The following is a 14,744-nucleotide window of genomic DNA, read 5'->3' as shown; positions in this document are numbered from 1 at the left end:
CAAATTTAAACACTAGTAACACATATAAAGTAGTTAATAATATTCTATACATTTTTAAAAAAATATAAAATTCAAATAGAAAAAAATAAATAATAAATCTATTGACATGACATGATTTTTTTAACACAAATATTTTAAAAATGTAATAGTATATAAACTAACTATATACTTACAAAATATTTAATTACCTTTGTTTCTTTGGAGCTCATTTTTCAAATCTTCAATAACAAAAGTATTTTTTTCCATTTCTTTTGTATACTGTTCTACTTGTTCAGTGAGCATCTTAATTTGACTATCTCGTTCTTGTATACCCTATAAAATATTTTTGAATATTATATATATTATCTCTTCATGAATACTAACATATATTTTTAAAGTAAAAAAAAAAGGATAGGTCTTACTTTTTTTTAACAAGACTATAGAACGTATTTTTTTGTGGGTCAAAACTATGCCTTTTACTATTTTGTATACCTCAACTGCACTACATGTTAGGTATACTGCTGTCACTCTAATACTTAAAGATGATATAATGGCTAACACTCAGGAATTCTACAACTCTCTAACATTAGTGGCTCCTTAGGACTCCTTTTATATTACTTTTCTCATCATCCATCCAATTACATCTTTTTAGCATTTTGTATGTGTGTTTTGCCCTGTGCTTTCTCTCTTATTCCACTTAGCTTTTATTAACCATGCAGTACCTCATTCAAAAATAACTGTCCCTTGAAATTGTTTTTATTCACCAAATACATCCCAAATACTTTCTTTTGGACTATGAGTACAGAGCACAGATAATGAAAATGTAATTTCTCTCTATATGAACATAGTTGCACTAAAAATGAAATCCTTATGTAGTGCAAATTATCCCAATCTAAACAATGAATGCATTCTCTGCATCAACATAGAAAAATACATAAAATAATTCTGTTCCTAACTTGAAATTTAATTCTAATTTTTTCATGGGACTATATGGTGTAAGAAACTTCAAAAGACTTGATTACATATCTAATAGTGCAAGCTACTACATTAAAAACAGGTGATATAATAAGACATAGTTCAAAGTTTCATTGCCAAATGTAATAAACTGGTTGATAAACTGAATTTTGAGAAAGTTTTACCTGTTGTAGAGCCATAACATTACTTTTATCAGCATCAAGCTGGGCATTTTTCAGTTTCTCCCTCAGGTTATGTAGCATTTGCTGATACTCAATAATTTCATCATCTTTAGAAGATAAAATTAACTAGAAATAAACAAAATGGGATCTGTTACATAAGAAGAAAATTAATAAACCATTCCTCATTTACAATAAATACTTTTATACCATTGGGGACTTCAAGAAAATATAGGAAAGAAAATTCTTTGAAGTGAGAAAGCATCAGCAACTACAGAAATAATCACTGTTCCTTTTATATGCACAACCTAAAGTTCAAATAAAGGGGATTCAAAAATACACACTGTAATTTTTGCTTTTTTAGAATTTCAATCTTTAAACAATCTCAAGCTTTCAAAACCCATCCCTAAAGCAAGAAGGGCTGGCCGAGTGGTGTGTTGGTTAGGAGTTGACTTGGGACACCAGCTCTGAGCAGCAGGGCCCCGGCTCAGATCCCACATTAGGGCCAGTGACGCTGCACCCTCTACAGCTAAGATGGTGAACAACTGCTTGACCTGGAGTGGAGCTGAGCTGCTGTGAGTCGCCGGTGACGGCGTAGGCTGTAGTGGAGCTGCAGTGGGCTGCCGTGAGCTACCATGAGTGGCCGGCAGCCGGCATGAGCTGCCAAGAACTACCATGAGCAGCCGTCCAGTGGCCTGCGACTGATCTGCCTCACCCGGAAAGAGCACAATGATAATACCAACATGGGCCAGTGAAGCAACGTCCTCCACAACTAGACTGAAGAACAAAAGGACAGCAACTTGTCTGTTCCCCTTCCCTGATTCCCCAACGCTGTTCCCCTCCTCCAATTCCCCAATAAAATCTTTAAAAAACAAAAAAAAAGATATAAATACCTCCATGTAACTGCCAAACTTTTGTACAAGTAATTTTTATAAAGAAAACATTAAGATGCCACCGATAAACATAAAATATCTTGACTGAATGAAAGGTATCTTGTAGTATTGTATAAAAGGAGAGGCAATGAGCTCTGCCCTTAACAAGGATGAAAGAGGCCCTAGGGCCTGACAACATGCATATGGTTAAGGCATTGCTACCTACTTCCTGACATCTAACCATCGTTTTTTAATTTTTTATTGCATATTTGAAAATAGCTAGCAGAGTAGATCTTGGAAGTTCCCATCACAAGAAAACAGAATTGTAACTATGTATAGTGATGGATGTAACTGGACTTATTGTGGTGATGATCATTTTGCTACATATACAAATATCAAATCATTACATTGTACACCTGAAACTAAAATAATGTTATAGCAATTATACCTCAATTTAGGAAAAAAGGAAAGGTATCTTGTGTCCTTCCCTAGAGCTAAATGTTAACATCAACCTATAAATTAATTTATAAATTTAATACATATCCAATAACACAAATATTTTAGAAACTATTTCTTCAACTTGTATTAAAAACACATTCATAAGGAAAAGTCTAAAAATAGAAAAATAATGAAAACAGCTTTCGCAAATATTTAAACATAACAATAATTAAAACAAGTGTGCATGGTTAGAAAATAGATTAATCAATATAAAAGATTAATCTTTTCCTAACTTGAAACTTCATTTTAATTATTTCATGGAACTGACTGGATGGTGTAAGAAACTTCAAAAGACTTGATTATATATCAAGTAGTGCAAGCCAGAACATTATAATGTTCTGTAATATAATAAGCGTAATATAATAAGATATAGTTCAATGTTTGCCCTAAAATAAATTCTAATTCAACAAGAGTTTTGTATGTAATAAAAATGGAACTGTATTTCAGTAGGAGAATGATAAACTATTCAATTGGACAGCAGACTAACTTATAGTGCACCCATGTCTCACTTTTTACACCAAAATGAATTATGTATGCTTCAAAGATCTAAATGTAAAAAATGAAACTATAAGATACTGGAAGAAAATATGACAAAATAATGTTCTAATCAGAACCCTTTCTAATTATGATACATAGACAGAAGCCATAAAAATATAATAAATTTAACTACACAACATATATATATATATATATATATATATATATATATATATATATGAATACTTCATAGCAAAAAATACCAGAAAGCACACAAGTGACAAACTGGAAGAATATATTTGTAGTATATATCACAATTATATTTGTAGCAATTTATTCTACAGATATACATTTTCAAAATAAACATGCAAAGATATTCATTAAAACACTGTTTCCAGTAGCAAAACTGGAAACCTCCTACATGTCACACAATAGGGAACCAACTAAATACTGTATCTATAAAGAAAAAGTACACAGCCATTAGAAAGAACAATACAATATGATATGCACTGATATAAAACAATGCTTTAAAAAAAGATATTAAGTAAAAACAAAGTGCAGCAAAATACATCTGCTACCATTTCTCTCCCCAAAATGAAATATGGTAAACCAACTTTTTTCCCAAGGATTAGTAAACTAGAGCTTGCAAGTCAAACATGGCCTGCTGCCTCTTTTTGTAAAGATTTATTGGAAAAGGGCCTTGCTCATTCATTTATGTATTGTCTATGCTGTGATAGCAGAGGTGAGCACTTATACTAGAGACCAGATGGTCTTTTAGTTTATTGATCTCTTATTGGGGAATTTGGGGAGGGGGACAGCATTAGGGAATTCAGGAAGGGGAATAGACAAGTTGCGGTCCTTTTGTTCTTCAGTCTATTTGTGGAGGACGTCGCTCCACTGGACCATGTTGGTATTGTCATTGCGCTGTTCCCGGCTGAGGCAGATTGGTCGCCGGCCACTGGACAGCCGCTCATGGCAGCTCACGACAGCTGCCGGTCACTCACGGTAGCTTACGGGAGCCCACTGCAGCTCCACTGCAGCCTACGCTGTCGCCAGCGACTCATGGCAGCCCAGCTCCAGATCGAGCTGTTGTTCACCATCTTAGCTGTAGAGGGCGCAGCGTCACTGGTCCTAATGTGGGTTCTGAACCCGGGACCTGCTGCTCAGAACTGGCATCCAAAGCCAACTCCTAACCAATGCAACAGATGGCCTGCCCAGTGATAGCTTTTATAATTACAATCATTTATACAGAATCATTTCAGACTTTTTTCAAAATCAGAATCCTAGCTTCTGATATGATAGGCTGAGGAATCTGGCTGGGGTTGGAGAGTGGTGAGGAGAAAGAGACTTTTGAAAAGACATGTCAGCTAATCCTGGAAGATCCCTTTCCTAAGTCTTATTCCCACTAAATGCCAATAGCTTGAGTAATCTGACATGGAAGGAGAGTCAGAAAAACTGACTCGAAACTAAAATTTAACCTGGAACTAATGTATACAAGGTAACTATGATTTATGTAAAAAAAGAATTTTTTATTTAGAGTTATCTATTTTAGATGATAAACATATTATATTGTAGACTTAGATTTCTATCAAAAATTTTAGTTTCAAGTTTAACTCATTGATGTAAAAGAGCTCATTCAATAACAAGCTAAACCCTAGGCATGACAGTTCTTAGAGTTACTTAAGATACTTTTTTAAATGCCTAATAAAAATGTCATTAACTATTATAAGGTCTTTAAAGAAAACTAAAGACTAGGGCTGGCTGAGTGGCATGTTGGTTAAGAGCTGGCTTGGGACACCAGCTCTGAGCAGCAGAACCCTGGTTCGGATCCCACATGAGGGCCAGTGACACTGCCCTCCACAGCTAAGATGGTGAACAACAGCTCAACCTGGAGCTGGGCTGTCGTGAGTCGCTGGCAATGGCGTAAGCTGCAGTGAAGCTGCAGTGGGCTGCCATAAGCTACTGTGAGTGGCTGGCAGCCAGCGTAAGCGGCCGGCAGCTGACGTGAGCGGCCGTCTAGAGGCCAGCGACCAATCTGCCTCGCCTGGGAAGAGCGCAATGATAATACCAAAATGGGCCAGTGAAGCAGCGTCCTCCACAACTAGACTGAAAAACAAAAGGACAGCAACTTGTCTGTTCTCCTTCCCTGATTCCCCAGCACTGTTGCCCTCTCCCAATTCCCCAATAAAATCTTTAAAAAAAACAAAACTAAAGACTAAAAAATTGAAATTTAAACTACAAATGAAAATGCCATTGTATCAATTGAAAAGAAGCACCTTCCATTCTTCAACTTTTGCATTGACAGCTACCATGACTGGATCATCTTCTTCGTTTTTTGCTTTCAGAATATCTGTAAGCTCCTGAACCTGAAAGGCAACAATTATTTCAAGAAATGCTATAAATCATTGTGATACACACACACATTATTTATGAACATTTACACATACATTACACATACATTAATCTGCACATCATATACATACATACATATATACTACAAATGCATATTCATTGTTGGAGCAGTGCTATAGTTAGAGTTGACATTTAATGGTTTCTGCATCTTTACAGTTGTATATTTACTTTTCATTACTAGAGAATTATATTTGCAGCATTATTATACTTTCTTAAATAAGTTTAACCCCATGTAAGTAGTGAACAATGTACTGGTTTCTTCGATATTCACAGTATGTTTAGTTTATGGTGTAAAATTAAACTTCATGGTCCACATAACTTCTAAGAGTATTTAGTAGAAAACTTCCCATAATTACTACCTTTGCAGGACTGTTATCTACACCTTCATTCAGGTATCACCTATGTGCTCTACATGGCAAGAATTATGAGGTATGTGTAAAGAGATTAGAGAAACACATATGAACAAATGTATCAACCCAGCAACATAATATAGTATACAATGACATATTATAGCATAAGACAAAAATTCATATCCTAGAAAGTTAAAATATTATCTAGTTTCAAATAGAGTAATGAGATAATATGAAGTCTGCACAAATAAGTTAGTCCAACAGGAATACTTACTTGAAGCCGATAATGATCATTTTCTTTTTTTAATTGGTCCATTATATTATCTGTCTGATGCACAATTGCTTTCATCCTATTATATTCATCAGTCATTTTTTCCATTTCCTGGACAGACTCTTCTAGATTTTTTCTCATTTCTTGATTCTGAACTTCAATTTTCTCATTAGCTTCTGTTAAAGTCTAAGAAAGTTAAAGACACTTTAATGGTTCAAAACAATTTAAGAAACTGAAATTTAAACTAAATTAAAATTAAATGGAGAGAGGCTTCTGGCCAAGATGGTGGAGTAAGTAAACACTGTCTTTGCTTGCTTCCATGACCACATCAAAATTACAACTAAACTACAGAACTATCAGTGAGAACCACCTGAAGTCTAGCTGAGCAGAAGTCCTATAACGAAGGATATACAGAGACTGGAAGGAAGGGCAGAGACACAGAACTGGCTGGTCCCATGCCCACATGTGGTGGTTAAAAACTGGGGAGGATAACTCAGCTACAGAGGTTCCCCTTGAGTGACGGGGCCCAGCCCCACACCAAGGGTTTCAGTGCCAGAAAGAGAAGTCCCCATAATATCTGGCTGTGACAACCAGTGGAGATGGTGGCTGTTATACAGGGGGCTGCTAGAGTCCCAGGTGTTACTCTTAAGGGGCCTGCACACAAATTTACTCACTGACAAACTCACTCTGAGCTCCAGTGCTTGAGCAGCAGCTCGAAAGATGCCAGGGACATACAAGGAGGAACTGAATTGGCTGGTTTCAGAGCGAGGGCTGGAGGAGCACCTTTCTCCCAGATAGAAGTACTGGCAGAAGCCATTGTTCCTTTGTTGAACCCTCCCACCACCAAGCCTGCACTCACAGGTGAAGGTGGGTGGGTACCATATCTGAGTCTCCATCACCCTATCTAACACCATTCGCCCTGCCCTGGTGATCCCTGAGACCTGGCCCCATCCAACTTGCTGGAACACCCAAGTCACTTCTAATGGCTTTTCCATGCAAATGGCTTGTCTTAGCTCATGCTGCAGACTTTCCTAAAAATCTCTCAAAGGTTCACAAATCCCAAACAATCAACATCTCTAACCTCAGCATGCTTCATGCTTCTTGCTAAGCAACCCAAAGCCTGGGAGTAGTGTCATCAGGCCTCAGTTTGCAGCTTAGCCTCTCCCAGGAACTGCCAAGCTCAGCACAAGTGGCACCATGTACAGATCACTTTGTAGCTCATACCAAGCAACTCTGGGCAGGGCACAGGCAGCAGCTGACCTTAGCTTACACCAGAGCCCCTCCCAACAGGCTCCAGAACCAGCAAAACAGGTGAGGAATTCAGACCACACTAGAATACCACCCAATCACCTCCACAAATGACACACCCAAAGGGTAGACTAGCCACCTGCCTAATTTTGCTCCACGGGATCAACCCCTGTGCAACAGCTCCTCTACTGTAGTCACAGCCAGTCCTCATAACCAATCAGCCTAATGGTCAGTCCCTCCCACTGACATGCCAACAGCAACCAATGTTCAACTACAACAGGAGGGCACATATAACCCACACAAGGGACACCCCTGGAGCACCTGGCTCAGGTGACTAGGGAGACTGAGCCCCTGGGCCCCACAGGACCCCTACTACATAAGGCCACAGTACTAAGACCAGGAGACACAGCACCTTTACCTAATACATAGAAACAAACACAGAGAAGCAGCCAAAATGGGGAGACAAAGACATGTGTCCCAAATAAAAGAACAAAACAAAGCTCCAGAGAAAGAACTAAACAAAATAGAGACAAGCAATCTACAGATGCAGAGTTCGAAACCCTGATTATAAGGATGCTCAATGATCTCAGGAAGAACTTCAGTAAAGAGATAGGAAACATAAGAAATAACCAGTCAGAAATGAAGAATAACTGAAACAAAGAATATATTAGAGGGAATCAACCATAGATCAAATGAAGCAGAGGGTAGAATCAGTAATTTAGAAGATTAGGTAGCAGAAAACAATCAGAACAGCAAAAGGAAAAAGAAAAAAGAATCCAAAAAACTGAGAATTTAAGGGGCCTCTGGGACAACATCATACATATCAGCATTCGCATCATAGGGGTACCAGAAGGAGAAGAGAGAGACAGCAAGGAACTGAAAACCTATTTGAAGAAATAATGATGGAAAACTTTCCTAACCTGGCGAAGTAAATAGACATACAAGCCTAGGAAGTGCAGAGAGTCCCCAACAAGATGAACCCAAAGAGGCCCACATCAAGACACATCATAAATAAAATGCCAAATATTAAATACAGAGAAAGAATCTTAAAAGCAGTAAGAGAAAATCAGTTAGTTACCTACAAGGCAGCTCCCATGAGGGTGTCAGCTGATTTCTCAACAGACCCTTCACAGGCCAGAAGGGATTCACATGAAATATTCAAAGTGATGAAAAGCAAGGACCTACAACCAAGGATACTGTAACCAACAAAGCTATCATTTAAAATTGAGGACAGATAAAGAGTTTCACAGACAAGAAAAAACTAAAGGAGTTCATTATCACCAAACCAGTATTGCAAGAAATGTTAACAGGACTTCTTTAAGAAAAAGAAGAAATATATATATATATATATATATATATATATATATATATATATATATATATATATATATATATATATATAAAAAACATATATAATATATATTATATATATGTAANATATATATATATATATATATATATATATATATATATATATGAATACTTCATAGCAAAAAATACCAGAAAGCACACAAGTGACAAACTGGAAGAATATATTTGTAGTATATATCACAATTATATTTGTAGCAATTTATTCTACAGATATACATTTTCAAAATAAACATGCAAAGATATTCATTAAAACACTGTTTCCAGTAGCAAAACTGGAAACCTCCTACATGTCACACAATAGGGAACCAACTAAATACTGTATCTATAAAGAAAAAGTACACAGCCATTAGAAAGAACAATACAATATGATATGCACTGATATAAAACAATGCTTTAAAAAAAGATATTAAGTAAAAACAAAGTGCAGCAAAATACATCTGCTACCATTTCTCTCCCCAAAATGAAATATGGTAAACCAACTTTTTTCCCAAGGATTAGTAAACTAGAGCTTGCAAGTCAAACATGGCCTGCTGCCTCTTTTTGTAAAGATTTATTGGAAAAGGGCCTTGCTCATTCATTTATGTATTGTCTATGCTGTGATAGCAGAGGTGAGCACTTATACTAGAGACCAGATGGTCTTTTAGTTTATTGATCTCTTATTGGGGAATTTGGGGAGGGGGACAGCATTAGGGAATTCAGGAAGGGGAATAGACAAGTTGCGGTCCTTTTGTTCTTCAGTCTATTTGTGGAGGACGTCGCTCCACTGGACCATGTTGGTATTGTCATTGCGCTGTTCCCGGCTGAGGCAGATTGGTCGCCGGCCACTGGACAGCCGCTCATGGCAGCTCACGACAGCTGCCGGTCACTCACGGTAGCTTACGGGAGCCCACTGCAGCTCCACTGCAGCCTACGCTGTCGCCAGCGACTCATGGCAGCCCAGCTCCAGATCGAGCTGTTGTTCACCATCTTAGCTGTAGAGGGCGCAGCGTCACTGGTCCTAATGTGGGTTCTGAACCCGGGACCTGCTGCTCAGAACTGGCATCCAAAGCCAACTCCTAACCAATGCAACAGATGGCCTGCCCAGTGATAGCTTTTATAATTACAATCATTTATACAGAATCATTTCAGACTTTTTTCAAAATCAGAATCCTAGCTTCTGATATGATAGGCTGAGGAATCTGGCTGGGGTTGGAGAGTGGTGAGGAGAAAGAGACTTTTGAAAAGACATGTCAGCTAATCCTGGAAGATCCCTTTCCTAAGTCTTATTCCCACTAAATGCCAATAGCTTGAGTAATCTGACATGGAAGGAGAGTCAGAAAAACTGACTCGAAACTAAAATTTAACCTGGAACTAATGTATACAAGGTAACTATGATTTATGTAAAAAAAGAATTTTTTATTTAGAGTTATCTATTTTAGATGATAAACATATTATATTGTAGACTTAGATTTCTATCAAAAATTTTAGTTTCAAGTTTAACTCATTGATGTAAAAGAGCTCATTCAATAACAAGCTAAACCCTAGGCATGACAGTTCTTAGAGTTACTTAAGATACTTTTTTAAATGCCTAATAAAAATGTCATTAACTATTATAAGGTCTTTAAAGAAAACTAAAGACTAGGGCTGGCTGAGTGGCATGTTGGTTAAGAGCTGGCTTGGGACACCAGCTCTGAGCAGCAGAACCCTGGTTCGGATCCCACATGAGGGCCAGTGACACTGCCCTCCACAGCTAAGATGGTGAACAACAGCTCAACCTGGAGCTGGGCTGTCGTGAGTCGCTGGCAATGGCGTAAGCTGCAGTGAAGCTGCAGTGGGCTGCCATAAGCTACTGTGAGTGGCTGGCAGCCAGCGTAAGCGGCCGGCAGCTGACGTGAGCGGCCGTCTAGAGGCCAGCGACCAATCTGCCTCGCCTGGGAAGAGCGCAATGATAATACCAAAATGGGCCAGTGAAGCAGCGTCCTCCACAACTAGACTGAAAAACAAAAGGACAGCAACTTGTCTGTTCTCCTTCCCTGATTCCCCAGCACTGTTGCCCTCTCCCAATTCCCCAATAAAATCTTTAAAAAAAACAAAACTAAAGACTAAAAAATTGAAATTTAAACTACAAATGAAAATGCCATTGTATCAATTGAAAAGAAGCACCTTCCATTCTTCAACTTTTGCATTGACAGCTACCATGACTGGATCATCTTCTTCGTTTTTTGCTTTCAGAATATCTGTAAGCTCCTGAACCTGAAAGGCAACAATTATTTCAAGAAATGCTATAAATCATTGTGATACACACACACATTATTTATGAACATTTACACATACATTACACATACATTAATCTGCACATCATATACATACATACATATATACTACAAATGCATATTCATTGTTGGAGCAGTGCTATAGTTAGAGTTGACATTTAATGGTTTCTGCATCTTTACAGTTGTATATTTACTTTTCATTACTAGAGAATTATATTTGCAGCATTATTATACTTTCTTAAATAAGTTTAACCCCATGTAAGTAGTGAACAATGTACTGGTTTCTTCGATATTCACAGTATGTTTAGTTTATGGTGTAAAATTAAACTTCATGGTCCACATAACTTCTAAGAGTATTTAGTAGAAAACTTCCCATAATTACTACCTTTGCAGGACTGTTATCTACACCTTCATTCAGGTATCACCTATGTGCTCTACATGGCAAGAATTATGAGGTATGTGTAAAGAGATTAGAGAAACACATATGAACAAATGTATCAACCCAGCAACATAATATAGTATACAATGACATATTATAGCATAAGACAAAAATTCATATCCTAGAAAGTTAAAATATTATCTAGTTTCAAATAGAGTAATGAGATAATATGAAGTCTGCACAAATAAGTTAGTCCAACAGGAATACTTACTTGAAGCCGATAATGATCATTTTCTTTTTTTAATTGGTCCATTATATTATCTGTCTGATGCACAATTGCTTTCATCCTATTATATTCATCAGTCATTTTTTCCATTTCCTGGACAGACTCTTCTAGATTTTTTCTCATTTCTTGATTCTGAACTTCAATTTTCTCATTAGCTTCTGTTAAAGTCTAAGAAAGTTAAAGACACTTTAATGGTTCAAAACAATTTAAGAAACTGAAATTTAAACTAAATTAAAATTAAATGGAGAGAGGCTTCTGGCCAAGATGGTGGAGTAAGTAAACACTGTCTTTGCTTGCTTCCATGACCACATCAAAATTACAACTAAACTACAGAACTATCAGTGAGAACCACCTGAAGTCTAGCTGAGCAGAAGTCCTATAACGAAGGATATACAGAGACTGGAAGGAAGGGCAGAGACACAGAACTGGCTGGTCCCATGCCCACATGTGGTGGTTAAAAACTGGGGAGGATAACTCAGCTACAGAGGTTCCCCTTGAGTGACGGGGCCCAGCCCCACACCAAGGGTTTCAGTGCCAGAAAGAGAAGTCCCCATAATATCTGGCTGTGACAACCAGTGGAGATGGTGGCTGTTATACAGGGGGCTGCTAGAGTCCCAGGTGTTACTCTTAAGGGGCCTGCACACAAATTTACTCACTGACAAACTCACTCTGAGCTCCAGTGCTTGAGCAGCAGCTCGAAAGATGCCAGGGACATACAAGGAGGAACTGAATTGGCTGGTTTCAGAGCGAGGGCTGGAGGAGCACCTTTCTCCCAGATAGAAGTACTGGCAGAAGCCATTGTTCCTTTGTTGAACCCTCCCACCACCAAGCCTGCACTCACAGGTGAAGGTGGGTGGGTACCATATCTGAGTCTCCATCACCCTATCTAACACCATTCGCCCTGCCCTGGTGATCCCTGAGACCTGGCCCCATCCAACTTGCTGGAACACCCAAGTCACTTCTAATGGCTTTTCCATGCAAATGGCTTGTCTTAGCTCATGCTGCAGACTTTCCTAAAAATCTCTCAAAGGTTCACAAATCCCAAACAATCAACATCTCTAACCTCAGCATGCTTCATGCTTCTTGCTAAGCAACCCAAAGCCTGGGAGTAGTGTCATCAGGCCTCAGTTTGCAGCTTAGCCTCTCCCAGGAACTGCCAAGCTCAGCACAAGTGGCACCATGTACAGATCACTTTGTAGCTCATACCAAGCAACTCTGGGCAGGGCACAGGCAGCAGCTGACCTTAGCTTACACCAGAGCCCCTCCCAACAGGCTCCAGAACCAGCAAAACAGGTGAGGAATTCAGACCACACTAGAATACCACCCAATCACCTCCACAAATGACACACCCAAAGGGTAGACTAGCCACCTGCCTAATTTTGCTCCACGGGATCAACCCCTGTGCAACAGCTCCTCTACTGTAGTCACAGCCAGTCCTCATAACCAATCAGCCTAATGGTCAGTCCCTCCCACTGACATGCCAACAGCAACCAATGTTCAACTACAACAGGAGGGCACATATAACCCACACAAGGGACACCCCTGGAGCACCTGGCTCAGGTGACTAGGGAGACTGAGCCCCTGGGCCCCACAGGACCCCTACTACATAAGGCCACAGTACTAAGACCAGGAGACACAGCACCTTTACCTAATACATAGAAACAAACACAGAGAAGCAGCCAAAATGGGGAGACAAAGACATGTGTCCCAAATAAAAGAACAAAACAAAGCTCCAGAGAAAGAACTAAACAAAATAGAGACAAGCAATCTACAGATGCAGAGTTCGAAACCCTGATTATAAGGATGCTCAATGATCTCAGGAAGAACTTCAGTAAAGAGATAGGAAACATAAGAAATAACCAGTCAGAAATGAAGAATAACTGAAACAAAGAATATATTAGAGGGAATCAACCATAGATCAAATGAAGCAGAGGGTAGAATCAGTAATTTAGAAGATTAGGTAGCAGAAAACAATCAGAACAGCAAAAGGAAAAAGAAAAAAGAATCCAAAAAACTGAGAATTTAAGGGGCCTCTGGGACAACATCATACATATCAGCATTCGCATCATAGGGGTACCAGAAGGAGAAGAGAGAGACAGCAAGGAACTGAAAACCTATTTGAAGAAATAATGATGGAAAACTTTCCTAACCTGGCGAAGTAAATAGACATACAAGCCTAGGAAGTGCAGAGAGTCCCCAACAAGATGAACCCAAAGAGGCCCACATCAAGACACATCATAAATAAAATGCCAAATATTAAATACAGAGAAAGAATCTTAAAAGCAGTAAGAGAAAATCAGTTAGTTACCTACAAGGCAGCTCCCATGAGGGTGTCAGCTGATTTCTCAACAGACCCTTCACAGGCCAGAAGGGATTCACATGAAATATTCAAAGTGATGAAAAGCAAGGACCTACAACCAAGGATACTGTAACCAACAAAGCTATCATTTAAAATTGAGGACAGATAAAGAGTTTCACAGACAAGAAAAAACTAAAGGAGTTCATTATCACCAAACCAGTATTGCAAGAAATGTTAACAGGACTTCTTTAAGAAAAAGAATATATATATATATATATATATATATATATATATATATATATATATATATATATATATATAATTATATATATTAAAAACATATATAATATATATTATATATATGTAATAAGTATATATACATATATGAATAATAAAATGGCAAAAACCACATAGCTATCAATTCCTTTCAATGCAAATGGATTAAATGCTCCAATCAAAGCTACAGGGTAGCTGAATGAATGTGGAAACAAAACCCTTACATATGTTGCCTACAAGAGATGCACTTCAGATCGAAAGACACATACAGACTAATAGTAAAGAGATGGAAGAAGATGTTCATGAAAACGAAAACAAACAAACAAACCAAAAAAACCTGGAGAAACAATACTTATACCAGACAAAAGAGACTTTAAAACAAAGGCTATAACAAGAGACAAAGAAGGACCCAGTAATCCCACTTCTGGGTATTTATCCGAAGAAACCCAAAACACTAATCCAAAAACACACATACATCCATGTTCATTGCAGTATTATTTTACAATAGCCAAGATATAGAAACAACCTAAGTGTCTATCAATAGATGAATGGATAAAGAAGAAGTGGTATATATTATATATATAATAGAATATTACTCAGCCATGAAAAAGAATAAAATCTTGCCATTTGCAACAACATGG

At 38.1% G+C, this 14,744-nt stretch overlaps 1 protein-coding gene across 2 annotated transcripts in view; it reads right to left on the bottom strand.

Moving 5' to 3' along the window:
• Nucleotides 1-14,744, bottom strand: part of CEP290 (centrosomal protein 290) — a 100,947-nt gene that overhangs the window by 73,220 nt on the left and 12,983 nt on the right. Inside the window, exons 10-13 of one of the 2 annotated variants that reach the window (XM_019632126.1) lie at nucleotides 11,514-11,696; nucleotides 10,754-10,843; nucleotides 1,119-1,241; nucleotides 189-312 (exon numbers count right to left, since the gene is read on the bottom strand). In XM_019632126.1, coding sequence (XP_019487671.1) covers nucleotides 189-312; nucleotides 1,119-1,241; nucleotides 10,754-10,843; nucleotides 11,514-11,696 — 520 coding nt within the window. Of the gene's footprint in view, nucleotides 1-173; nucleotides 313-1,118; nucleotides 1,242-10,753; nucleotides 10,844-11,513; nucleotides 11,697-14,744 lie in introns of those variants that run through there. The other variant, XM_019632125.1, reaches the window with a different exon arrangement.

This window comes from Hipposideros armiger, unplaced genomic scaffold, assembly GCF_001890085.2.
Source record: "Hipposideros armiger isolate ML-2016 unplaced genomic scaffold, ASM189008v1 scaffold_1082, whole genome shotgun sequence".
NCBI lineage: Eukaryota > Metazoa > Chordata > Mammalia > Chiroptera > Hipposideridae > Hipposideros > Hipposideros armiger.
This window is presented reverse-complemented; position numbering and strand designations above follow the sequence as displayed.